Source organism: Eleutherodactylus coqui, chromosome 2 (assembly GCF_035609145.1).
Source record: "Eleutherodactylus coqui strain aEleCoq1 chromosome 2, aEleCoq1.hap1, whole genome shotgun sequence".
NCBI classification, from domain to species: domain Eukaryota; kingdom Metazoa; phylum Chordata; class Amphibia; order Anura; family Eleutherodactylidae; genus Eleutherodactylus; species Eleutherodactylus coqui.
This window is the reverse complement of record NC_089838.1, coordinates 310,892,838-310,917,775: the sequence shown is the minus strand read 5'-3', so window position 1 is coordinate 310,917,775 and position 24,938 is coordinate 310,892,838. Positions and strand designations below refer to the sequence as shown.

The 24,938-nt window shown below is 43.0% G+C and overlaps 1 protein-coding gene across 1 annotated transcript; it reads left to right on the top strand.

The window, feature by feature from the left end:
- The first annotated feature begins 1,269 nt into the window (after positions 1–1,269).
- Positions 1,270–23,705, top strand: LOC136610260 (hepatic lectin-like). Its single transcript, XM_066589497.1, has 7 exons — positions 1,270–1,345; positions 1,870–1,980; positions 5,879–5,944; positions 17,792–17,839; positions 18,621–18,763; positions 20,355–20,476; positions 23,486–23,705. Exons 1-7 carry the CDS (start codon positions 1,270–1,272, stop codon positions 23,613–23,615), a joined length of 696 nt encoding a protein of 231 aa, XP_066445594.1. The 3' UTR covers positions 23,616–23,705.
- Positions 23,706–24,938: the final 1,233 nt, after the last annotated feature.

The following is a 24,938-nucleotide window of genomic DNA, read 5'->3' as shown; positions in this document are numbered from 1 at the left end:
ATGCAAACGGCTGCAAAATATCGCGCGGCAAACAAATCGCAGCATGCTCTATTTCTGTGCAGGGCTCGCAGAGCCCCGCACAGAAATGTCACTCACCCGCCGTCGGCTCCAGTCTGTGCATGCGCCGCGAGCGCGGGTGAGTATGCGCCGCTCTCTGCAGGCGCTCGGGTCGGGTCCCGCGGCGAGAATCCTCACAGCCGGATCCAACCCGCCCGTCTGCAGGCGGCCTTTATCTAATTTTTTAAATGATAAATTTTTTTCCTTCTAGGTTTTTAGTGCTTCTTCTTCTTGTTTTAGTAGTTTAAACGCTCTATTTTTGCTGTTTATTGCCTGCTTTATGTACATCTTTATTGAGCCACACTGGTTTTCTCCAATTACTACCTTTTTATTCCTGTAAGGTATGAACCTCTCACAGTAAGTAATTATGATATTTTTAAACGTTTCTCATTTATTTCTCTACTCTTATTTTTAAAGACATTTGAGTCAAGGTTAAAGGCATCACTAAGCTGATCGAACTCGGCCTTCCTAAAGGATAGCGTCTTTATTTCCATGTTGCCATATGAGGGCTTGTTTTTTGCATGGAAAGCTGTAGCTTTTATTCCTACCATTTTTTGGGTACAGATAATGCATTGTATAACTTTATTTATATTTTTGGGGAGAAGAAAAAAAAAAACACCAATTCTTCCATTGTTTTTATTTTTTTTTCTTATCCCGCTGTAAGGGCTCATTTATACGGGCATTTTGGTTGCGAAAATAAGCCTGTACGGATTTACCGATGACCATTGATTTCCAATATCCTGCACACCAGGATAGATCATGCTGCATATTTTAAACGCAAACACACATTGCATGATAAAATAAGCTCATGTGAACGAACCCATGCAAATCAATAGTTTCTATTCACTGCGTATAACGGGCGCACTGATAATAACAAAGTCTACAATATAAAAAGTTTTATCCAAAAATCCATGTTCTGTACAATAGTTGTGTGCTGGATGTTAACAGATACATTTTCTAGGCTGATCACACTTGTGACATTCTATCTACCCACACATGGTGCAGGCGGCCATTTTGCGACCAGGATCGGCACCACGGATATTACATAGAAACAAGTCACATGATGTATAATACAGTTACAGAATTTTTACAAGTACCCTTATCTGGCTGCGGATATGGAACAAACATGTTGTCCTTCCAAAGACTTCCTGCCTGATTCAGCAAATCTAAGCATAAAACCATCAGATCACAGTCACCATTTCATCTCTGACTATGGACTCCGAAAGCAGCATTGAACATGAAACACTTCATCATGATGATGATGATGATGATGATGAAAGACCGTCAGGTACATTCATTTAACTTCTCTGCTTGGATTATTTTTATTTTTTTTAGTATTTTCTGTTTTCTATGTTATTTCCACTTTATGTTCTCCAGATTAGTGACTGACGACTGTAAGTAAGCAGCAGTCAGTAAAAACGATTCTGCGTTAAATCCACCCCAAAATCCGTTGTGTGACCCTGACTGTACGGTAGTTACTGGTAAAGTGCAATCCCATTGGCCGGCAGTGGTTTCTAACTCTTGGATATACAGAATGTATCTGTCCTATAGATGATCATTTTACTTGTAGTTTATTTAGTATTTGGGTTGATATTTTGGTAACTTCAGAACCAATTAAATAGTTTTCTATGTGGAGTTCTGGAAAGTTACACTGGTCATCCTGGAACTAATTAGGACTGTAATTGAGGAGTCCTGTACATAGATGGCTGTAAGGATATCCTGCACAGTCCGGGCCGACTATGAAGTCAGGTCACAATATACCAGGCTGGTAAATATCAGTATATATTACATTACTGCGTCTTCTCATTACAGGCAGAAGGTGGTACAATTCTCACACCCGGAAACCAGAATGGATTTCCTATGGGCTGCTGGCCCTACTGTATGTTCTCATCCTGGTCCTCTTTATTACTGTATATTCTGGAGGTAATAAGGGTTTCTTATTGCTATTAAATAACTTGATTTACTGGATTCTGATGGGATTGTTAAAGACCAACTGCACAATTTAAAAACTTTTGACAGGTTAGAGCAGTGGTGTCAAACTCATTTTAACCATTAGTGGCCCCCATAGTGGCTGCAGTAGTAATAGTGATCCCAGAAGTAATAGAGTCCTCCATAGTTGACCCAGTAATAATAGTGACCCCAGTACTAATAGGGTCCTACATAGTGGCCCCAGTACTAATTGGCCCCCATAATGGCCCCAGTATTAATAGTGACCACCATTGTGACCCCAGTAATAATAGTGACCCCCATATTGGCTCCAGTAGTACTAGGGTCCCACATAGTGGCCCCTGTAGTGATAGTGACCCCTAATGTAGCTCTATTTATAAATAATCCCCATAGTGGCCACAGTAATAACAATGACTCCCATAGTGCCCCAGTAGTAATTGCGCTCCTATAGTGGCCCCTGTTGTAATAGTAGCACCCACAGTGACCCCAGTAATAATAATGATTCCTATAGTGGCCTCAGTAACCTGTCACTGTCACTGGTTTGGCACCGAAGTAAAGTTTCTGTTCCAGGGTGTAAGATAACAGGTCTTACATCACTGATGCATGCTTAGCCTACTTGTTCTTTGGTGTTGGTGAATCTCTGTTGAGCAGATAGAGCTTTTATGGTTCTTTGTAAAACTCTCTGTTGAGCTTGCGAAACTAAGGGCACAGATTTTTGCGGAGCTTCTAACATTTTATCATAAGAGTTCCTTAGAACATTCATCCCTAAGATGACAGAAGGGGCATTATTATCTTTCACATCTACATCCAGTACTGCTTGATGACGTAATTCAGCTCTTACAGCATATACAGTGGGTTCCCAGTATCCAACTAGGGGCACAGACTGTCCAGTAGTAGCAATAATATCCAGTAACTGTTCTGGAGACTGGACAAGGATGTCATAATTCCATTATTTCTCCAATTCGGCTTCCTGTGGTGACCTGTGAACCAGTGTCCAGTAAGGCAGAGAAAGGCACTCCGTTCAAGTATATAGTTACTTCTAGACAGAGTCCTACATATTTAGACAGCCACTTTGAATTTTTAGGACCTAGTCTCCTGCTTCTGCCCTGGCTGACCCCCACCCCACAGGCAAACAGATCTAATCATTAACCCTTTTGGGACCCACCAATTGCTTGTATGTTTTAAACACCAGCTGAACTGACGAAGGGGTTATCCCCGAAACGCGTTTTCATAAGCTAATCACATACTTTATTGAATAAACGGAGAAGTTTCCCAAACCTTTGGTCACTTCCTATTTGCTTTAACCTGGAGTGTTGCGCCTTCTCCACTGCCAGTTTTTTAGTTCTATTATCTTACTATTACACTGGGGGTGCTGTGAGGTGTCACTATTATACTGTGGGCCCCTGTGGGGCGTTCCTGTTATATTGGGGGCAGCTGTGGGGTGTCCCTTTTATTCTGGGGGCTGCTGTGGGATGTCACTATTATACTGTGGGGATGCTGTGGGGTGTCACTATTACACTGGGGGTCGCTGGGGGGGGTGTCACTATTGCACTGGGGGCCGCTGGGGGGGTGTCACTATTACACTGGGGGCCGCTGGGGGGAGTCAATATTACTGCTGGGGTATGTTTACATGTGGCGGAAATGGGCAGAGCTGTTTCCGGAGCGGGGAAACAGCTGGAAGCAGAAGACAACTTGTCTTCTGCATCCTCCACTCCGAGCGCCGGGCTGTATAACAGCCAGGCACTGGGAGCGGGGGAACAGCTGGATACAGAGGACAAGCAGGGACACCCCGCTTGTCTTCTGCATCCTCCGCTGGCAGTGCAAGGTAATCGCTCATCTTGAGTGATCATCTTGAGCTGTAAATGACACAACAATGATTGCTCAAAAGTCGCTCGTTCGTTGCGTCTAAATGGGCCTTTAGAACTTGATCTGCACAATCTGGTTCATGTGGGTCGGCATAGACGACTGCTTTCTTGGAAGGAAAATGCATAGTCTCTTAAAGACGCCTCTACATGCTGTCTTTTATTAACATTTGCTTTTTCACCGTAGAAGCAGTATGTGTTTCAAAAATGCTTTGGAGTCACTACTGTTTTCTTTTCAGTTCTTCTCTTCTTCTCTTTGGTAATTCCCCTATTAGGATTTTTGCTTTTTGTTTGGTAGCAATAGGGTATAGGTGGGGCATAACTTATTTTTAAAGTCTCTGAGCGTGTGCAGTTCTCCCCCATAGTGTGGTAACCATGGGGCTTCTAAGTAATATGGCATGCTGAGAGGCATCATGGTAGGTGAAGCGGTAGCTGATGACCCAGTGTCACGGGTCTGCTCCTTGACACTGGAATCAGACATGGTTAGATATGTAGCAACAGACAGACAGTTCAAATTTGTACAAAATAGCAGTTGTAATTTTTCAAATCCCTATATTGTAGATTAACTCTTTTAGTACTATTCACAGTCTCTTGTAAGGTCACAGAGGAGTTATATCCTGTTCGTGATGCCAATTTCTGTGGCATGCTCGAGCTGTGGAGGTGAGATGATGGGAGTAGTAGTTGCGGCTCCTGTCACAGTGGCTGCTGTGCTCTTCACTACCACCTCCCACATGCTACCACCACAGAAAAAATAGGAGTGTTTGTCCCTTGTGACACCCGTGCTATATAGCACAACAGTATTTGGAGAGAGAAGCAATCAGGAGGAGACTGAGAGTCGTGGGAGAGAAGAAACACTTTACTTGAATCTTCACTGAACATAACTTTATGAATCAATTTCAGACTGTATAAAGTGACATTTACTTGCATAGAAAAAAATTACTTTCGCTGGTTTGATGAAAGATGGGCGATTTGGAGAGGTAATCGTTACTGTTGGTGTACTGCTGCTAGGTAATTATTTATATGAATCTGTGTGACAGCAATAGCTCTGGTAGTGATATGGAGATCTATCTATGAGTGATTAGACCATTAGTTTTGCTATATTAGCTGCCAACGCGACTGTGTTTAGCTCTAGATTCATTGGGTTGTGTATATCCCGGGTATTGACTAGGCCTGTGAACAATATGGCGTTTCCACTTATAGTTAACGGTTACTTCTATTGTCATGAGGATCCCTCTGGACTAAGGTTGTCCAGGCTTGCTTCTCCTCAGGTCCTCTCAAGTACTGGCTTTTCTTTCCACCTTCTGTCCTCTTGCCGACTCAGCTTTCTGACTGCTCCTAACGGCGTTCTCTGTCATCCTCCATACTTGCCTTCTCCATCTCCTTAGCAATGTGTCGGCCGATTACAGCACTCCTCTCATTCCTCTCTCCACATCACCCCATCTTCTTCAGCCGATAACAATATGTTTGACAACAGGAAAAGAAGTAGAGTGAAGGCAGCCAATCAAAGTGGGCCAGTTCCCGGGCAGATTTATGCATTAGATTACCTCTACTCCTAATAGGGACTAGAAATAGCTCCACTAAGGGTATGAGGTACCTGTCTGCACTGACCTTTATGTTACAACAGTGTTTCATAGTGCCCTTGTGGGTTGCTACAGTTTCCCCATTCCCTTCTTTCCTCATATTGCTCTTCCTTTTGAAGGAAGTCCTGCAGAGTCCACAAAGTTACAAAGGGCATGGTGCCAACCAAATCTGGGGCTCCTTTCTAGAAGCTTTCAATAATAGCTACGTGGGCTGACTATACAGGATATATGTCTTTGGTCCATGTATTGTCATATTGGTCCATACTACGAATTATCAAATGCCTTACCTGCCCCTACATAAGGTTTCTTTGATGAGAGGAGTAAAGGTAGCCTGAGGGTGGACATTTGTTAAGATGTTTTATATAGTAATAAAGTTTGTAATCACTGCCTTAGAGGTCTTAACTAATTTAAGTATTATACTTTATTTTACAGACAATGTCTCCAGTACCAGAAAACATTTGGTTACTTTAAAAGAGATGAATGCCTTTAGGGAGAGAGGTAATATATAATGTTTGTGTGTTCATCATTGTAAGAGCGAAGTCTACAAGGTGGCCATACACCTTCAATGGTGGGCTGAACCCTCATTCATCCAACAGCCATTCCTCCTGATCTCCTCATACACATGCGGGCTCAGTTTGGCCACTCATGCATGTGTTTTCAATAGGAAGAGTGGAGTAAGCCATTGCCAGATTTCCTGGCGGTTTATCTCCCCAGAGAAAAAAAAAGGATTACGCATGTTAAATTCAACATGCCCGATTTTCTTTTGTTCCCCCAAGACATCTGCTGAACGAACACCAGCTGAACATCTAAAACACATTAGACAGTCGCTTGGGCTTGGCCAACCTTAGTTTAACCCCTTAACGATCAGCCCATTGTGTTTTTAGGTCCTGCCCAAGTGGGCTTTATTCTCTGAGGACGTAAAAACATGCGTCCGGCAGAGAATTAAGCCCCGTGGGCTATGGACGTGACAGCTCCATGCTGTCGGTGCCCGCAGGTAGCTGACAGCATGGAGCTGTCATCCTGGGCTGCGGGGACCCCCCTCTGGCATTGCGATCGGCGCTATCCAATGGATAGCGCCGATCGCAATAAAGTGAAAAAAAAAGTTAAAGGTACAGCTGCCCTGATGGATCGGATCCATCAGGGCAGCTGAAATTACTCACCCGGCTTCCCCGATGTCTGCTGCAGGTAAAAGGGTCCTCCGGGACCCGGCGCGGCTCTTCTGCGCATGCGCGCCAGACGAATGACGTCACGCGCATGCGCAGAAGAATGGGAACCCCAGGGAGTTTAAAATCTCCTGGTTTCCTGTTCCTGAAGGTAGCCGGGAACCAGGAGATGTCCCCGGGGACCGCGAAAAAGTTAAAAAAAAAGTAAAAATAAAGTTAATTTCACCTCCCCTCATGGATCGGATCCATGAGGGGAGGTGAAAATACTCACCCCCGGTCCTCAGCGGTGCCCCGGTCTTCCGGGACCGGAGTCCCCTTCTGCGCATGCGCGCCCGATGATTGACATCGGGCGCGTGCACAGAGGGGCTCAGGACCCGAGAAATTTAAAATCCCTCTGGTCCTGGCTGCCATGTGTAGCCAGAAGCAGAGAGATGTCACTGCAGAGATGATCACTGTTATCCAATGGATAGCAGTGATCATTTAAAGTAAAAAAAGTAAATAAAAAAAGTGTAAAAAAGTAAAAAGAAAAGTTTAAAAAGTAAAAAAAAAAGTTTAAAAAGTAAAAAAAAAGTTTAAAACTAGAGATGAGCGAGCACCAAAATGCTCGGGTGCTCGTTACTCGGGACGAAAATTTTGCGATGCTTGAAGGTTCATTTCGAATAACGAACCCCATTGAAGTCAATGGGCAACCCGAGCATTTTTGTATATCGCCGATGCTCGCTAAGGTTTCCATTTGTGAAAATCTGGGCAATTCAAGAAAGTGATGGGAACGACACAGCAACGGATAGGGCCGGCGAGGGGCTACATGTTGGGCTGCATCTCAAGTTCCCAGTTCCCACTATTAAGCCACAATAGCGGCAAGAGTGCCCCCCCTCCCAACAATTTTTACTTCTGAAAAGCCCTCATTAGCAATGCATACCTTAGCTAAGCACCACACTACCCCCAACAAAGCACAATCACTGCCTGCATGACACTCCGCTGCCACTTCTCCTGGGTTACATGCTGCCCAACCCCCCCCCTGCACGACCCAGTGTCCACAGCACACACCAAAGTGTCCCTGCGCAGCCTTCAGCTGCCCTCATGCCACACGCTGGCCTCATGCCACACCACCCTCATGTCTATTTATAAGTGCGTCTGCCATGAGGAGGAACCGCAAACACACACTGCAGAGGGTTGGCACAGCTAGGCAGCGACCCTCTTTAAAAGGGGCGGGGCGATAGCCCACAATGCTGTACAGGAGCAATGAGAAATATAATCCTGTGCCACCACCATCAGGAGCTGCACACGTGAGCATAGCAATGGGGAACCTATGTGCCACACACTATTCATTCTGTCAAGGTGTCTGCATGCCCCAGTCAGACCGCGGTTTTTTATAAATAGTCACAGGCAGGTACAACTCCGCAATGGGAATTCCGTGTGCACCCACAGCATGGGTGGCTCCCTGGAACCCACCGGCTGTACATAAATGTATTCCATTGCAGTGCCCTGGACAGCAGAGCTAACGTCAGATTAAATGCAGGTGGGCTTCGGCCCACACTGCATGCCCCAACCTGACCGGGCTTTTTAATTCATAGACACAGGCAGGTACAACTCCCTATTGTGAAGTCCCTGTGGACCCACAGCATGGGTGGGTGCCAGGAAGCCACCGGCGGCACATAAATATATCCCATTGCATTGCCCATCACAGCTGAGGTAATGTCATGTTTAATGCAGGTGGGCTTCGGCAGGGGCCCGAGAACAGTTCCTGGGAGTCTGCCTGCTCCACAGAATGTGTCATTGTAATGGAGTGAGGAGGCTGGGAGGAAGGAGGAGCAGCAGCCAGAGGATTCAGAGTTGCAGCAGTGGACGGCGCAGAACTCTGGGTGTTCGATAGATTGCTGGATGCACTTTCTGCCATCCACGACAGGACCTGCTCACACTGCTCATTTTCTAATAAAGGTCTACCGCGTGGACCCATTAATTGTGAGATGAATGTGGGGACGCCAGAAACGTGCCTCTCTCCTAATCCCGCAGCAGTCGGCTGCGATACACCTGGATCAGGAGCTCGGCCTGTGCCCACACCCTGACTTGGGCCTCCGCGTCCTCGCCCACGTCCTCTAGGCCTACCCCTACCCCTCAGCATGGTGTATTACCAGTAGTGCTGAAACAGAATGCTGTAATTAAATGTGTCGCTTATTGGCCTGTGGTTGGAGGCTGACTTCGCTTACGGAACGCACAGCAGAGCCAGGAAATAATTTTGCGCAAGCCTGCTGGAACACTTAGCTGGCTGCGTATGAATTAGGACAACTACCCCCAGCACAGACCCAGTACACTGAGGACGGTCACAGGCAGCCCAAATAGATTTTTTTTCCCAAATGTTTTTGGAAAGGCTCACTGCCTATATACACTAAATATGTCTTCTCTCTCTGCGTCACCACTACTGGCCCTGGAGTATGTATAATTACTGCAGGACGCAATGCTCTGCACGGCCGATATACAAAAAAAAAAAAAAGTGCAACACTGCAAAAAGCAGCCTCCACACTACTGCACACGGTTAGATGTGGCCCTAAGAAGGACCGTTGGGGTACTTGAAGCCTAAAATACTCCTAACACTCTCCCTATAGCAACTCCAGCAAGACAGCACTTTCCCTGATCTCTGTCAGAACGCATCTGTGGCGAGCCGCGGGAGGGGCCGATTTATATACTCGGGTGACACCTGATCTCTCCAGCCACTCACTGCAGGGGGGTGGTATAGGGCTTGAACGTCGCAGGGGGAAGTTGTAATGCCTTCCCTGTCTTTCTATTGGCCAGAAAAGCGCGCTAACGTCTCAGAGATGAAAGTGAAAGTAACTCGAACATCGCGTGGTGCTCGTTTCGAATAACGAGCATCTCGAACACGCTAGTACTCGAACGAGCATCAAGCTCGGACGAGTACGTTCGCTCATCTCTATTTAAAACGCTTACATTTCATCTCCCCTCACGGATCATATCCGTGAGGGAGGATGAAATTACGTACCTAAGGCCCCCGGATGTATCCGCGAAACTTACCACAACTTCTGCGCACGCGTCCGTCGCCAAAGCGGCAGACGCATGCGCAAAAACCGTGGATTGTCAGGATAACTTAAAATCTCCCTGCTCTTGGCTACAAAACTTAGCCAAGAGCCTGGAAATTTCACGGGGGGCCGCGGTGAGCGGTTCCTGATCACGTGTTCGCCGTTATCCAATGGATAACGGCGGTCACGTAAAAGTTTTTAAAAAAAGTTAGTTTCATCTCCCCTCACCGATGCGATCGGTGAGAGGAGATGAAACTTTTTACCGGAGGCCTCCGTATTTGCATCCCGACTCGATCCTCATCCGTGAACTTTCCCGGATTCTGCGCATACGACCGCCGGCAAAATACCGGACATACGCGCAGGAGTCGGGGAGCCCAGGAAATTGAAAATCTCCTTGCTCTCGGCGACCAATGGTCGCCGAGAGCCTGGAGCACTGACGGGTGGCCTCGTTGAGTGGTCCCCGGTCACGTCATAAAAAGGTAGCGATCTACCTTAGGTCGGTTTCACATGACCGGATAGGAATTACGGATTCCGCATGCGTCTGATCCGCGGTATTACGCAGATCAATCGCATTGGATTACACAAATCTGCTCACATTAGTGGGGTCGGAACTGCGTAATCCACTCGCAGAAAAGAGAACGCAGCAGGTTCTATTTTACTGCAGCTATCCGCAGCATAGAACCTATTGTGCTCCTTGGTCGCGGATATACCCGCAGCCCATACGCAACTACATTGTATACGGGCTGCGGGTACCCGTGTCATCGCTAAGCAACAGTGCAGGAAATCCAAACAAAAAAAAATTTGTACTGCGAATGACCGCCTGTGTGAGTAGGCAGTTATGCGCAGTACATTACGTGGCCGTACGCAGGGTCACAGCCGGGCTCACAGATGGGATCCGCTGTGGGCCTCCGCAAACGGATTCCGCCTACGGCTGCGTGAGCCCGGCGTTATTCAGACCGCTACCAGTAATACGTATTTTACAAGAAGCCCCGGGAACTCTTGCCTTCCTGCAGTTCCAGGAGCACCTTGTTGAGCGTCTTCTGTGTGAGACCGCCACACCTCATCAGGCTTACGGAGACTCACAGAGCACCACTTTTTACACCCCATACCCGCCACTGAGGTCAAGAAATGACCCCCAAAAAGCATGAGAGGAGGGGGGATACACGGTTTTATTGCCCCATGGGCCCATTCCAACCATTACCCCTGTCTTCGGAAATACCACACAGTTCACATTATTACTTTTATCTAAGATTTGCGAACGCCGAAAAGGGCGTGCCCTGAAATCCAACGGGTGTTCCCTCCTAGGCCTTGCCATGGGTCCTGTAAGTAAATTAGGGTCACAAGGGGTATGTTTTTGAACACGGGACAAACGGGGGTATCCATTTTGGGGTGACCGTCTTCATTCCTATGTACACTGTATAAAAAAACTGTTTTTAAATTTAAAAAATTGCCAAAAAAATTGAAAATCGTAACTTTTTCCTTCTGCTTTGCTTAGATTCATTCAAATACTGTGGGGTCAAAATACGCAGTACACCCCTAGATGAGTTCGTTAAGGGGTCTAGTTTTTAAAATGGGGTCGTTTGAGGGGGTTCTTTATAGTTTTGGCTGCTCAATGGCTCTATAAGTGGGCAATGGGGCCTGGAATTTATTCAGTTGTACCCTGAAATTCAACGGGTATTCCTTTCATTGTAGCCCTAGCCATGTGTCCTATAAGTCTATTAGGGCCACAATGGGTATGTTTCTGAACACGGGACAAACAAGAGTATTCATTTTGAGGTGAAAGTCTTCATTTATACATGTGCTGTACAAAAAAAACTGTTTTTAAATTGACGCAATAGCCCAAAAAATGAAAATCATAATTTTTATTTACTGCTTGCTTAGATCTATTCAAAAATTGTAGGGTTAAAATACACAGTACACCCCTAGATAAATTCGTTAAGGGGTCTAGTTTTCAAAATGGGGTCATTTGTGGGGGTTCTCTGTCGTTTTGGCCGCTCAAGGGCTCTACAAGTGGGCAATGGGGCCTAAATCACCTTCATGCCAAATTTCTGTTCTGAAAGCCACCGATTACTCCTTTCATTTTGGGCCCCGTTGTGCATGCGGATATAATATTAGGGCCACAATGGGTATGTTTCTGAAAACAGTATAAACAGGGGTATCCATTTTGGGGTGCAAGTCTTCCTTCATATGTGTGCTGTACAAAAAAAGCTGTTTTTAAAATGACAGAATTGCCAAAAAAACGAAAATCGCAATTTTTTCCTTTTGCTTGAATTTATTCAAAAACTGTGGGGTCAAAATATGCAGTACACCCCTAGATAAATTCCTTAAAGGGTCTAGTTTTTAAAATGCGGTCATTTGTGGGGGTTTTCTATGGTTTTGGGCGCTCAAGAACTCTACAAGTGGGCAATGGGGCCTAAAAGGACATCAAGAAAATCTATATTCTGAAAGCCACCAATTGCTCCTTTCATTTTGGGCCCCGTTGTGCATGCGGACATAAAATTAGGGCCACAATGGGTATATTTCTGAAAACAGCACAAACAGGGGTATCCACTTTGGGGTGCAAGTCTTCCTTCATATGTGTGCTGTACAAAAAAAGCTGTTTTTAAAATTACAGCATTGCCAAAAAAACGAAAATCACAATTTTTTCCTTTTGCTTGGCTTGAATTCATTCAAAAACTGTGGGGTCAAAATATGCAGTACACCCCTAGATAAATTCCTTAAAGGGTCTAGTTTTTAAAATGCGGTCATTTGTGGGGGTTTTCTATGGTTTTGGGCGCTCAAGAACTCTACATGTGTGCTATGGGACCTAAAAGGACTTCAAGCCAAATTTCTGTTTTGAAAGACACTGACTACTCCTTTCATTTTGGGCCCCGTTGTGCACTCAGATATAACATTAGGGCCGCAATGGGTATATTTCTGAACACGGGAGAAACAGGGGTAACCCTTTTGGGGTGTAAATCCTCATTTTCATGTAAACTATAGGAAAAAATATGTCTTTAAAATGACAGATTTGCAAAAATATGAAATTTTACTTTTTCACCTCTAAATTGAATTAATTCCTGAAAAAAACACTAAGGGGTGTAGTTTTTAAAATGGGGTCATTTGTGGGGGTATCTATTATTCTGACACTCGTGAGCCTTTCCAATCTTGGCTTGGTGTAGGAAAACAAAGTGTTCCTCAAAATGCTAAAAAGTAATGCTAAATTTGTACGTCTCCTAAATGGTTAAAAAAAACGAAAGTTTTTCCAATGTGCGCCCAAATTAAGGTAAACGGGTGGAAATGTATATCTTAGCAAAAAATTCTATATTATGTTTGCACATATTTAAGATATTGCAGTTGGAAATGTGAAAAAATGACGATTTTTTCAAAATGTTCCCAATTTTGGCGCTTTTAATAAATAAACACAAGTTCTATCGGTCTATTTTTTCTGCCTAAATTAAGTACAACATGTGGCGAAAAAACAATGTCAGAATCACTTGGATATGCAAAACCTTTCTGGTGTTTTTCCATGCTACGGGGTTAATGTGTATGGCTATCTTTGCTTATTCTCCAAACTGGGGAGTTTCTACCTATATCAAGGGCGTAGCTGAAGATTCATGGGCCTGGATGCGAAAGTTCATCTTGGGCCTTTTCCACTCCCTTAACAAATTCTCTTCACTCCTGGCAACCATAGACTGACAGTTCAAGTCCCCGCAGAGACAGAAAATAAAAAGGTAAAAAAAATTAAGAATAAAAAAATGTCCAGGTGAAAAAACACTTATACAAGGACCAATATTACCTCCATACAGTGACCATATATTATTAAGCCTTTCCAATCCACTGTCTGACGTCTAAAGACATTCTGATTGAAGGCTGTACCGCTCCGATGTCGGAAGACGTCCGGCATGGTATTCTTACTGTAGATTACTAGCTGTTCTGTTGTCAGGGGCCTCCTTAGCATGTCCCATACCGCAGTACTGGCTCTAGCCAGCAGATGGCGCCATTGTATAATGGCAGAAAGAGAAAGCCCCCTAGGAAACCCTGAATCCAAAATTGGATTGCAAAGGGTTAACTACCAGCTCTACACTGTATAGTGAAGACTGTATAAGTGATCACGGTGCCGTTATAGCCAGTGATCACAGATGACGTTCCCTCTGAATTTCTCTTTTATATTCCATCCAGGCAGCCATGACAACTTCTGGTCTTAATTTGTCTCTACAGAAACTGACATACAGATATCTTTGGCTTCTTGCTTTTCCAGCATCTTCCCTATATTTTCCACAGCTCTGCACAATCTCTTCATGCACTGTGCCTAATATAGTAATTACACAGTTTGGGCCACTTTTAGTCCCCTTCTCACAGTAATAGTGCCCTCTTTAATGTCTCTATACAGTAATAATGCATCCCTTTATGCCATATCATACTGATTCTCCCTCCTATACTCCTTCTATAACACTGCATCCACCATCTGTAATAATGTGCTCCATTATGGCCCCATCTGTAATAATGTACTCCCTTATGCTTCTATCTGTAAATATACACTCCTTATGTCCCCATCTGAAATACTGCACCCCTTTTTGGCCCAGTCTGTAATAATACGCCCTCTTATGCTCCCATGTGTAAACATGCCTGTTTCTGCTGTAAAACAATAGGCTAGTATACTTGCTTCTTGCTTCTCTTGTTTATCTACTCAGCTTCTGTCCTTCTAATCTCTGGCCTCAGACACTGTAGTGGTCATGTGACCTTTATCATAGGACCACTACCTAGAGAGAGGAGGAACCGGACCAGAACAGATTGCAGGGGATAGCCAGAGAGGTTAATATAATATAATTTTTGTACCCTTTGAGCCCTTCACCTCTCTGACATCCTTTCCATAACTGCAGTACCTTAATATCATCATCTGTCAGTGCCGTTTCCTCTTTGACCCTGTCTCCTCCATCCTGTCTGGTGTTCTGCAGTACTTGAGTGAAGGAGACAGGGCCGGGGAGGAAAAAGCACTGGCAACCTGTGATAGCAAGAGGCTGTTGTTGCTGGAAGAATGTGAGCGGTCAGAGGGATGAAGAACGTGTTTATTAAAAGTGCAGGTCTCCCTGTGATAAGGATCCAGGTTGCAACTGCGACCCCTGCAACCCCTATAGCTACGCCACTCACCTATATCTCCCAGTAGAGAAACAGTCTTAAACCGTAACAAAAAGTTTTTTCAGTAGTTTTATTGGTTTTCAATAAAGAGAATAGTATACGATTTAATGTCTCTGCTCCATTATCCTTAAAGACAAAAAATATATATGATGATTGCTTAAATAAAGAAATAGGTGAACATGATATGGAGTCCAGAAGCGGAGGTCCCGAATATTAGGAGAAGGAGGGACAAAGCCATATAGGATATAGACTCCTTCTCTTCTCAGACATGTACAATATAGCAAGGCAAACGGGCCATAAAATCATGAATCTGTAATACACAGCCAGATAGAGTAGTTGGAGACCAATATGAGGACAAATAGATAACTATGAAACTTCGAATAGTGGATCAACTTTTTCATATGTCCCCAATTCTGCTTTCTCAATATGAAAATGCAGGATAAGATACCCCAGAAGCAAATGAGCCTATATTGTAAAATTGTGTCTTCACCACAGAGGAGTGCAATTCCCTCATGTGATGTTGCATAAAGACATTTTACATCCGTACCACTATCCCATTTTCCCCAAAGGACCCTGATTGGTATAAATAGGCTGACACTTTTAGGGTGGGTTATTTTCTTTAGTGCCAACGGTACAGTTGGCATTTCATCTTTCATTCTAAATGATCTTTCAATAACCACATAATAAATATTACACTGTTTAAAATATACTAAAATTGCTGACCATGTTTAGAGATATAGTATTCAGAAGGAAGGACTATGCTGGCTGTAAAATGATTACTATGCCTAGGGCCTCCAGCCATCGTATACAGACGATATGTATATATAAATATACTGCATGTGGTAACTGATATCAGGCTTCATTCACACCTGACGTTTGCTGCATTATTTTACTGGGGATTTATAACACATTCATAATAAAGTAGCAGGACTCTGCGTTTGACTCCAGCCTTCAGGGCCGACAGTACTAGAACCCTCCAATTCATCCAGTTGCCTCATGTTTTCAACTAAAATGGTCCTCCTAAAAGGACCCACCAAGGATGGACAGGAATTAAGTTACCAAAAGATTGTTCAACTTCACCTTGGACATCACCTACCTATCTCCAGCAATTACTGAGGAAGGGTGTTCTAGCCTCAAAACGCATCTGTTTATCCTGGATACCATGTTTCCCTGAAAATAAGACCCTGTCTCCTATTAATTCTTGCCCCAAAACAGGCACAGGGTCTTATTTTTTGGGAATGTCTTATCATATTTATCTAGCAGGCGATGTCTGGTCCCTCCTGCTGGTCTCTGCAGTTCCAGCACGATTCCTTGCAGTTCTCAGTGCCGACAGAAGATCACTTACTGGTAACAGGGTTTGTAAACCCCGCCTTCAGCAAGTGATTGCTCTGATTGGTTCTCAAGAACCGCAGCTCAGCCAATCACTTCAGTACTCGATGAACCAATCACAGCCATTTAATCCAATCTCAATCAGACCTTGAGTAGTTAGAATGCAATTATAAGTTTCTCAGTCCTCCCTGCTTTTTAAATATTTGCATTTAGAAAGGCAATTATCTGACATTCCCCTGGACAAGAGTGAATAAGCCTCTTCCATTCTTCTGGATCTCCTGGCTCCACTTATCTGTTTAGTTTAGAATTAGCACAAGGAACCCAAATTGTGTAACCATTTACTTAATAATGAAGTCTAAGGGAATTATCCTTCTAGAAGCTGGATTCTCACAGACGCTTTGGCTCCTAGATTCAAATTAGGGAAAAATCTTTTAATAAGGATTATTGGTCGTGTAAAGGTCCTATCCTAATATGAATTTTATTTTTGGAATCGGGTGGGCCAGCTGAATAAAACATATCTAATCCCATTGAGGTGCAAGCCCTGGAACACCCCTAAATGGCGTATCCGCATATCTGGTTATAATTTATGTGTCATGTTTGATATCAATGAATAGAAAAATCAGGCATATATTACCATAGATATGGCCGAAATGGGAAATTATGTTTTTTCACAGGTACATACGCATTTACCCCATCCCTCTCTGAATGACCTCAGAGAGGGTGGAGGGAAGTTTGCTCTGGGAAAACTTTAAAAACTAGGGGGTCAGAGTGACCAGATGTCAGATCTTCAGAGAAACACCACAGTGTAAAGACTTTCCCGTTTGCTTCCAGTGACTCCGCACAATCAGAACTTTGGGCCGAACATCCCAAATCTGGTATCTTCTTTATTTCCTAAATGTTTTATTTTAAGTACTGTCTGTTGTGTATATTTGTAAACCTTATCTCCACTGTAACATCTTTTTCTGTATATTTTTGTATAAATATTTAGCACTGCTAATCTTTTTTAGAATACATCTGCAATTTATTAGTCAAACCTTGTCTGTTTTGAAATGACCCTCAACTCTGAAGATTGTGTTAATAATTCATAAGTGTGGGTTTCAGCTTACCTGGGAAACAAACTTTGGTGGTGGCAGTGAGCATGTGCGGGTATTATAGAGTTCTGGAGTCATTAGACCCGATCAGGGGATGATTTGAGCTTTCGATCTGCCTGCGTGCAGAAACCTGTGAAAGCTGGGTACAGATCTGCCTGTATTCTAACGACTCTGCGCTTGCAATTCCTCTAGAGCGATCAATCTACGCTCTGCTGTGACAAGTGTTCGCAATGGTGAGAGTGCTCAGATTATTCAATCTGAGACAAATCGGTGATAGAGGTGGGATCGATTGGGCCAACCCTTCTGTCCTCTCTCTTATCGTGACAGTTATGACAAAAGGATCTGCCTAACTTTTTCTGGGGGTTGCTCCACCTCTGCTTTTTTCCACTGTTCTCTTAATGACCCCCACTCACTTAATTTCCAGTGCTGCTGTTTCACTATGTGGTAAAAAGACTTCATGCCCAATTAGCCACCAGGGTTGGGGCTTATGTACAATTTTTGCACCATCTATGGTTACACCCGACCTAGGCCCCCATTAATAATGTACAAACATTGCACGGTGCTCTTCACATCACATCAATAAAATCCTAACCAACATTTTTTTCCCTGCAGTACATAACCTTTCTTCAGCTATGGATGATCTACATACGTCATTAAAGAGTAAGTCAACAAGTGAAGTGATATTAGCAAATGTTTTAATGTTGAAGCATACTTGACTTTCTTAGTGACTTCTCAGACTAAGCTACTATGTGTGTCCATGAAAAATAATAATACTGTATTTGGCCATTATATGACTTGTCTTACAAGTCACAGTGGCTCCACTATCTTCCCTCAGCTTGCCCCGCTGCCGGCCATGGCATGCACTCTCCCCCTGTCAATGGCAAATGCCGTGCTCTGACCTACGGTCAATCTCACTGCTCCATGGAGAGCGCACAAGCAAATTGCCCGTAGTCTTAAAGGTCCAGTGTGCATCCTGTATTTCTGTCCTCCCTCCAATTCCTGAGCTCCTATGAGTATTTCAAGCACCTTCCAACTAAGCTTCTATTCTCTTTGTCCAGCCGAAGGTGCTATTTATTTGATTTAATTTCTTGGTTTTCGACTCTGGCTTTACCCTGACTGCTCTGCACTTGGCTTGTTGTATTGACCATCCTCCTGTCTGCTAACTGCCCTGACTCCTGGCCTGTTCATCCTGTGCTGAACCTGCTCTGTGTGCCTTGACTTCTGGACTGTCTCATGTTGAAGTATATACTGTCTGCCTTGATCCTGGACTCCTTTGACTATGCCTCTGTTTATACGCTCAGATACTGTGTCTTGGCCTCCAGTTGTGTCAGCAGCCACATAACTAGGAGCGCTCAAGTTCTGAGCCTGGGCCATCTACATTCTATAAATGTACTGCATTTCATGGGAACATGTAAATCTAATTGTATATATTGGTTTTCAGAGATGACTTGTGAGCAAGGATGGAAGCAGCTTGATGACAGTTGCTACTTCCTTACTGTAGTTAAAGCTACCTGGGCAAAGACCAGAGATTCATGTCTCAAGAAAGGAGCTGACCTCGCTGTAATCACCAGTGATCGGGAGCAGGTGAGATAATGGTACAACATGTGAGTGCCATGCCGAATATTAGTCTGGGTTTCCACAATGTTCTTTACACGTTTCTGTAGTGTTTAGGCAGCAGTTTTTATGTGCATTCTAATTGCACTCAAAAATGCTATCTTAATGCAACCCTGTGGAAACCTTAGAGGGCCATCTTATTCATTGCTTCTTATAGATCAAACTGCATATACAGCAAAATTGCATCAGCTTACATCACTGTTCCATAGTCCTATCATGCTGGTTGGTTCTGAACTCTTCAAAGTCTGAATCTATGAAACTAAGGCTATGTTCACATCTGTACTGGAGGCTGTTTGGAGCTTCCAGGACAGATCAGACATAAAATTCTGAATGACACAACGCAGCGTGCAGTACTGTTTCATACAGGAAAATACCAGCCAGACCCCACTTTTGTGACTGGGGTCTGTCCAGCACATTCGTATCAGGCATATGCGGGATCTCAACCTTCAGTTTTCTCTTGATCGGCTCCATCCTAGAAACCAAACAACGGAAGAAGTGCATGCAAATGTGAAAGGGCTCTAAACTTCATTCTAGAATCCATTGGAGTGTGATAATTGATATTTCTTCAATCTGTTTATTTGCCAGTTTGGTTGTGAAGTGTGTTGGGTACAAAATCCAGTTTGTTCATGTTAACTCCTCTAATAATACTGTGACACTTGGGAGATGTCAACTCACTGGGATTGCCTTCTTCTATAGCAAGATCGTTGGCACACACAAGGAATACTTCCAACTCACTGGATTATGTTCAAACCTGCTTCTTGCTAGCCTTATGCTTCATTTTAAACATCAGAGTGCAAGAAGATAAAATGAACTCTATCCATCTGGCCAGTCACTACACATTTACTATTCCTTTGTCGGGCCTAGTCCCCAGTACTTCAAAAATTAGTACTGCACGGGGTGCGTCTCATACCCTGTCGTGCACCCCGGCCACTATCATATGGCTCCCACAAGCTTTTTGCCCAGAGCTGTCTCTCTCCTAGGTTGAGAACCCATACCGAGAGTCTCACACTTTTTTTAAATTACATTAGAAGAAAAACTTTTTAACAAGCCCTCTCAGGTGGAGCATAATTAGCCTAGTTTGCCAGCTCCAAAGCAGAGAAAACCCTTTCCTTCCTGATGATTTTCCTGAAATATGACCACCCAGTGATGTAAACCTGCAACTTTAGTGGTCATTCTGCAATAATACATATAAAAAACTTTCAATTATGAGAGGCAAAAAAAAGTACATGAAAAAGCATCTCCTGATACCCCACAGCCTCTTAATAAGTGGTTGTTAGACTTCAATGATCTCCATGTGACCAAGTATTTTCAGTGGTTATTTTACTTGGTTTTGGTGCCAAAGTGCTAAGGGCATTTTGGGGTGTTTCTAGCAAACAAAGCAGATCCAAAAGTGACATATTTGGGAGTTTGAAGGAATCGCTAATAAATAATTTCTGTGAAAGCTCTTGGATTTTGTACTGGCGCATTAACTTCTATATGGTGTGAAGAGTGTGGTTGGCCTCACCCCCTGATTGTCTGGACCGTCTGCTTCCGTTGCTCATAGCTGCTCTCTCTTTTTCAGATATTTCTTGCAATTTTAACTGGTGCTTCTTCATTCAAACGTTATTGGATTGGACTCCATGATATGGATGAAGAAGGAACCTGGATATGGATCGATGGAACCAATTATGAAACATCTTACAAGTAAGGTCTCCAGAGCATTAACCCCTTGAGTGGCACGCCCGGCAATTTTCCGGGACGAGCTCCACTGCTCGTAGCGATATAGCCCGGAAGATTTCCGGGCTATGTATCACTATGGGAGCAGCAGAGCACAATGCCACAAGCTGTGGCATTGTGCTCTGCCTGCACAGACCCATACAGAGAACAAAGCAAGGGCTTTGAACAACAGAAGCAGAAGATACTGCCTATCTGCCGGCAATCTCCTGCTTCTAAAGTCCTGCTTTGTTTACAGGTTGCCATAGAGACCATCGGCTTGTCAGAAGCAAGCTGATGGTCTCTATGGCAGGGAGAGCTGGTGCTTAGCTGTCAGAGGACAGCCAGGCACCAGCTCTTACAGCAGAGATCAGAGAAAACCTCCGATCTCTGCTGTGTTAACCCTTTACATGCTGTAGTCTATGTGACTGCAGCATGTTAAGAGCTGTAACTGCAGCATGTAAAGGGCTGTCACCATCAGACCCCCGGAATGTGATCAGGGGTCCTGATGGGTCCCAGTGGAAGTCCCCTAAAGGGACAAAAATGTAAAAAAAAAACAACAGTAAAAAAAGTTATATAAAAAAATAAAAATAAAAACACTTGTCTCCCTTTACTTTGTAAAAATTTTAAAATAAAATTACACATGTGGTATCCCTGCGTCATAATGACCCTGAGAAGGAAGTTAGTACATTATTTAACCCCTTAATGACATGGCCCCTTTTTTTCTATTTTCCCCATTTCTTTTTTTCCTCCCCCAGTTTAAAAAATCATAACTCCTTTATTTATCTATCGACATCGCTGTATGAGGGCTTGTTTTTTGCGGGACGAGTTGTAGTTTTCAATGGTGCTATTTAAAGTACCATACAATGTACTGAAAATTTTTTACAAAATTCTAAGTGGAGTAAAATGAAAAAAAAAACTACATTTCGTCATCTTTCAGTGCGTCTTGTTTCTACGGCGCACAAACTACAACAAAAATGACCTGATAACTTTATTCTATGGGTCGGTACAATTACTACAATACCAAACTTGTACAGTTTTTTTTTTTGCTGTAGTACTTGTATTTTTTCAAAGACATTTAATTTTTTTAAATTATTTTCTGCTGCATCTTGTGCGCACAATAACTTTTTTATTTTTCCGTCAACGTAGTTAAGTGAGGGCTCATTTTTTGAGGGATGGCCTGTAATTTACGTTGGTACCAATCCGGAATACATACAACGTTTTGTTCGCTTTTTATTGCATTTTTTCTGGGAAACAGGGTGACTGAAAAAGTGCATTTGTGGCGATCTTTATTTTATTTTTTGGCACTACGTTCCCTGTGCGGGGTAGATAATACACTACTTTGATAGATCGGACATTTACGGATGCGGCGATACCAAATTATTTTTCTTTTAGGATTTAGATTTTTTTATTATAGATATGGCAAAAGGAGGGTGATTTAAACTTTTATAACTTTTTTTTTTTAAGTGTGAAAAAGTCATGAAAAAGAAAAATAACTATTAGAATTTGGTATTAGCATAATCGTACCGGCCTGTAGAATTACTTTAATATATTATTTATACTGCTCAGAGAATGCAGTGAAAAATAAAAATAAAAAACATGCCAGAATTACAGATTTTGTTAATCTTGCCACTAGAAAAAATGGAATAAAAAGTGATCAAAATTTGACATGTTCCAAAAAAATAGATAAATGAAGACTAGAGTTCATCCTGCAAAAAACATGGCCTTCTAGGGCTCTGGCAATGGGAAAAAAAAATTACTACGGCTCTTGGAATGTGGCGACACAAAAGCAAACCTTTAAGAAAAAAAATGTTTTAAATGTACAAAAATAGCAAAAACATAAAAACTGTATAAACTTGGTGTCGCCGGAATCGAGCTGACTCAGAGAATAATCTTACCACACTATTTATTCTGCATGTTGGACGCCGTAAAAATGAAATCCAAAAAACAAATGGCAGGATTTCTTTTTTTCCCCCAATCTCCCTACAAATTTTTTTACAAAAGTTATGCAGTACATTATATATACCCAAAAATGATGCCATCAAAAAGTACAACTTGTCCCCCAAAAAACAAGCCCTCATATGGCTGTACCAATGGAAAAATGAAAAAGTTATGGCTCTTGGAACGCAACTGCAAAATTAGTTGAAATTCAATGATTAGACCATTTAAAAAACCTGCCCTGGTGGGTCCGACAGGGTGGTAGGAAACCCGCCACTCAAGGGGTTAAATGTATCCTGCAGAAAGGATCTTAGCTTTTACCAAATACATCAGTGAGTTTTCCATTCATCCTAACTTATTCAAATGGAAATTCCTCTAAGGAAGAAAATAAAGTCTCAGATTTTTTGGTTGTCTTCAAATGGTGGGGAATGAAGAGTAGGACAACAGGTGGTTGTCCTATTTCACCTCCATTCCTATCTGAAATGTACAAGGTCTGTAGGGTTTCTGAAATACCTGCTCTAATAAGTGTCCTATTAGCATATTCCAGGCCGGTGTGCATTGGTAGAACTTCATTGCCATTTGAAATAACGTAGCAGAGTGCACAATTTAGTTAAAAAATGTATACCATTACCATGCAATATGTATAGATTTGTTTTTCCTATAATGGGAGAGTAGCTTCTGGCTTCGCTAGTGAAAGGCCTATGACGTGGGTTGGGAAGCGTATCATCTCTTCTACCCTTCCCGACCCATCATAGGCTTCTCACTAGCCAAGCCATAAAACTATTGCACACTTATGAGGGGCAAAAAAACCAGAACAGCTGTATGTGTATGGTTTTCTGGCTTTTGGTTTTCAATTCTCAGTCATTGTCATAAAGACTTGATTTACAAATATGCTGCCTTCCAATAGGTGGCGCTGTAGAGGTATTGTTCCATTCTCCTTATATTGAGGGAGAAACATAGCATTCTATTAACAGTAGAGGCCAGTGGATACTTCTCAATGTATACCACTGACATATGGATGTGATATGCAATATCTTTAATAATGCTCAATTTCTTTATCAGGCATTGGACAGAAGGAGAGCCAAATGATGTGAATGATGAAGATTGTGCCCTGTTGTGGACCTCTGGAGAGTGGAATGATGTTCCCTGTGATTATGGAAACAGCTATGGGGTTTGTGAGAAGAAGCTCTGAGCTCATCTTAGACATCTAGAACCCAATAGAGAACTTTATAAATGAGGATGAATTATACTTCCGATGTCATTTATCTCTGCATGATTTATGTATCTCCTGTTTATAGTGTAAGGAGCTCTTAAAGGGCCCTTTCCCAATTTTCTAATTTCTCTTTATGCTTGCATATGCAGAAATGGTTGAATAAAGTGCTCTTGTTTGGACCTTTCCTGGTATTCCTTAAGCTGGTTTTGAATCCATTGGCATAAACCATCATTTGTGACACCAACCAGGATGCTCTGTGATATTCTATCAGTCTAATGTGATTTTAGTGGCTAACAAAAATACATGGTGTTAATCCAAGTATACTCATCTGTTCAATGTTGTGTCCGTGACTAGAAAAATGTTTTGCCACGGGTAATTCTGTCTATCCCTCTGTATGGTTCAAAAAGTTTTTTATTTCTTTGACAATATAGAATTTACATAACAATCCAGTGATTTCCATTTGTCGCCACAATCATTTATCTGAACAATAAAACAGATTTCCATAAACCATTCTCCGTTTCTTTATACGTTAAATATAATCTAGCCGCATGCTAGAAACTATTTATCTCCCCTTATGGGTGGAGAAAGCCATAGAAAAAGGCCAGGCTCAAAGAACCTCAGTAGTGATCTCTTGGCTTGTGCCAGCGAGCCTGGGAACATGGAAAGGAGTGCCAGCTCCTGGGTCAGCCGAACCCCATCCTTACACACCCAAGAGTAAAGGGCGCCAACCTCTCTAATTGAGTGCTGATAAGATCTCATCCTGGCTCTCAGTTTGTGTCTCGTTTCCCCAATATAAAGCCCTCCAACAGGACATTTACTGCACAGGATCATGTACACAACATCAGACGTGGAACATGTGAATGTACCTGTGGTCAGTACATGTGAGCAGGTCTTACATCTCCTTACATTACATAGATAAGTTCCTTTTTGGGTCAGAGGACAATGCACTCCTGATTATAAAGTTCCTCAGACTTGGAGGTTGCCTGTAACACAGAAGCGGAGGGTCCGGGAATATGGTGGTCAGATGGTCATCCTTGTGTAGGTATGATGGAGTTTCCTTGCAGTTTTCCTTAGTACTTCTAGCTGCAGATTGTAGGTCACTACTAGAGGTACACAACCATTTCTTTCCTTCTCTGTGTATTGGAGTAGTTGATTCCTGGGTATCCTGGTGGCTCTGGTGATTTCGTCATCAACTGAGGTAGGATGGTAGCCCTGATTTAAAAATGTGCTTTTTGAGATTGTGTAAATGTTCCTCTCTGTCTGTTGGGTTGGAGCAGATCTGATTATATCTGACGGCCTGGC

Coding starts and splice junctions, on each gene's coding strand:
- LOC136610260 (XM_066589497.1), top strand. CDS start 1,270: ATGGACTCCGAAAGCAGCATTGAACATGAAACACTTCATCATGATGAT. Junction 1,981..5,878: donor TATTACTGTATATTCTGGAG/GTAATAAGGGTT, acceptor TTTATTTTACAG/ACAATGTCTCCAGTACCAGA. Junction 18,764..20,354: donor TCACCAGTGATCGGGAGCAG/GTGAGATAATGG, acceptor TCTCTTTTTCAG/ATATTTCTTGCAATTTTAAC.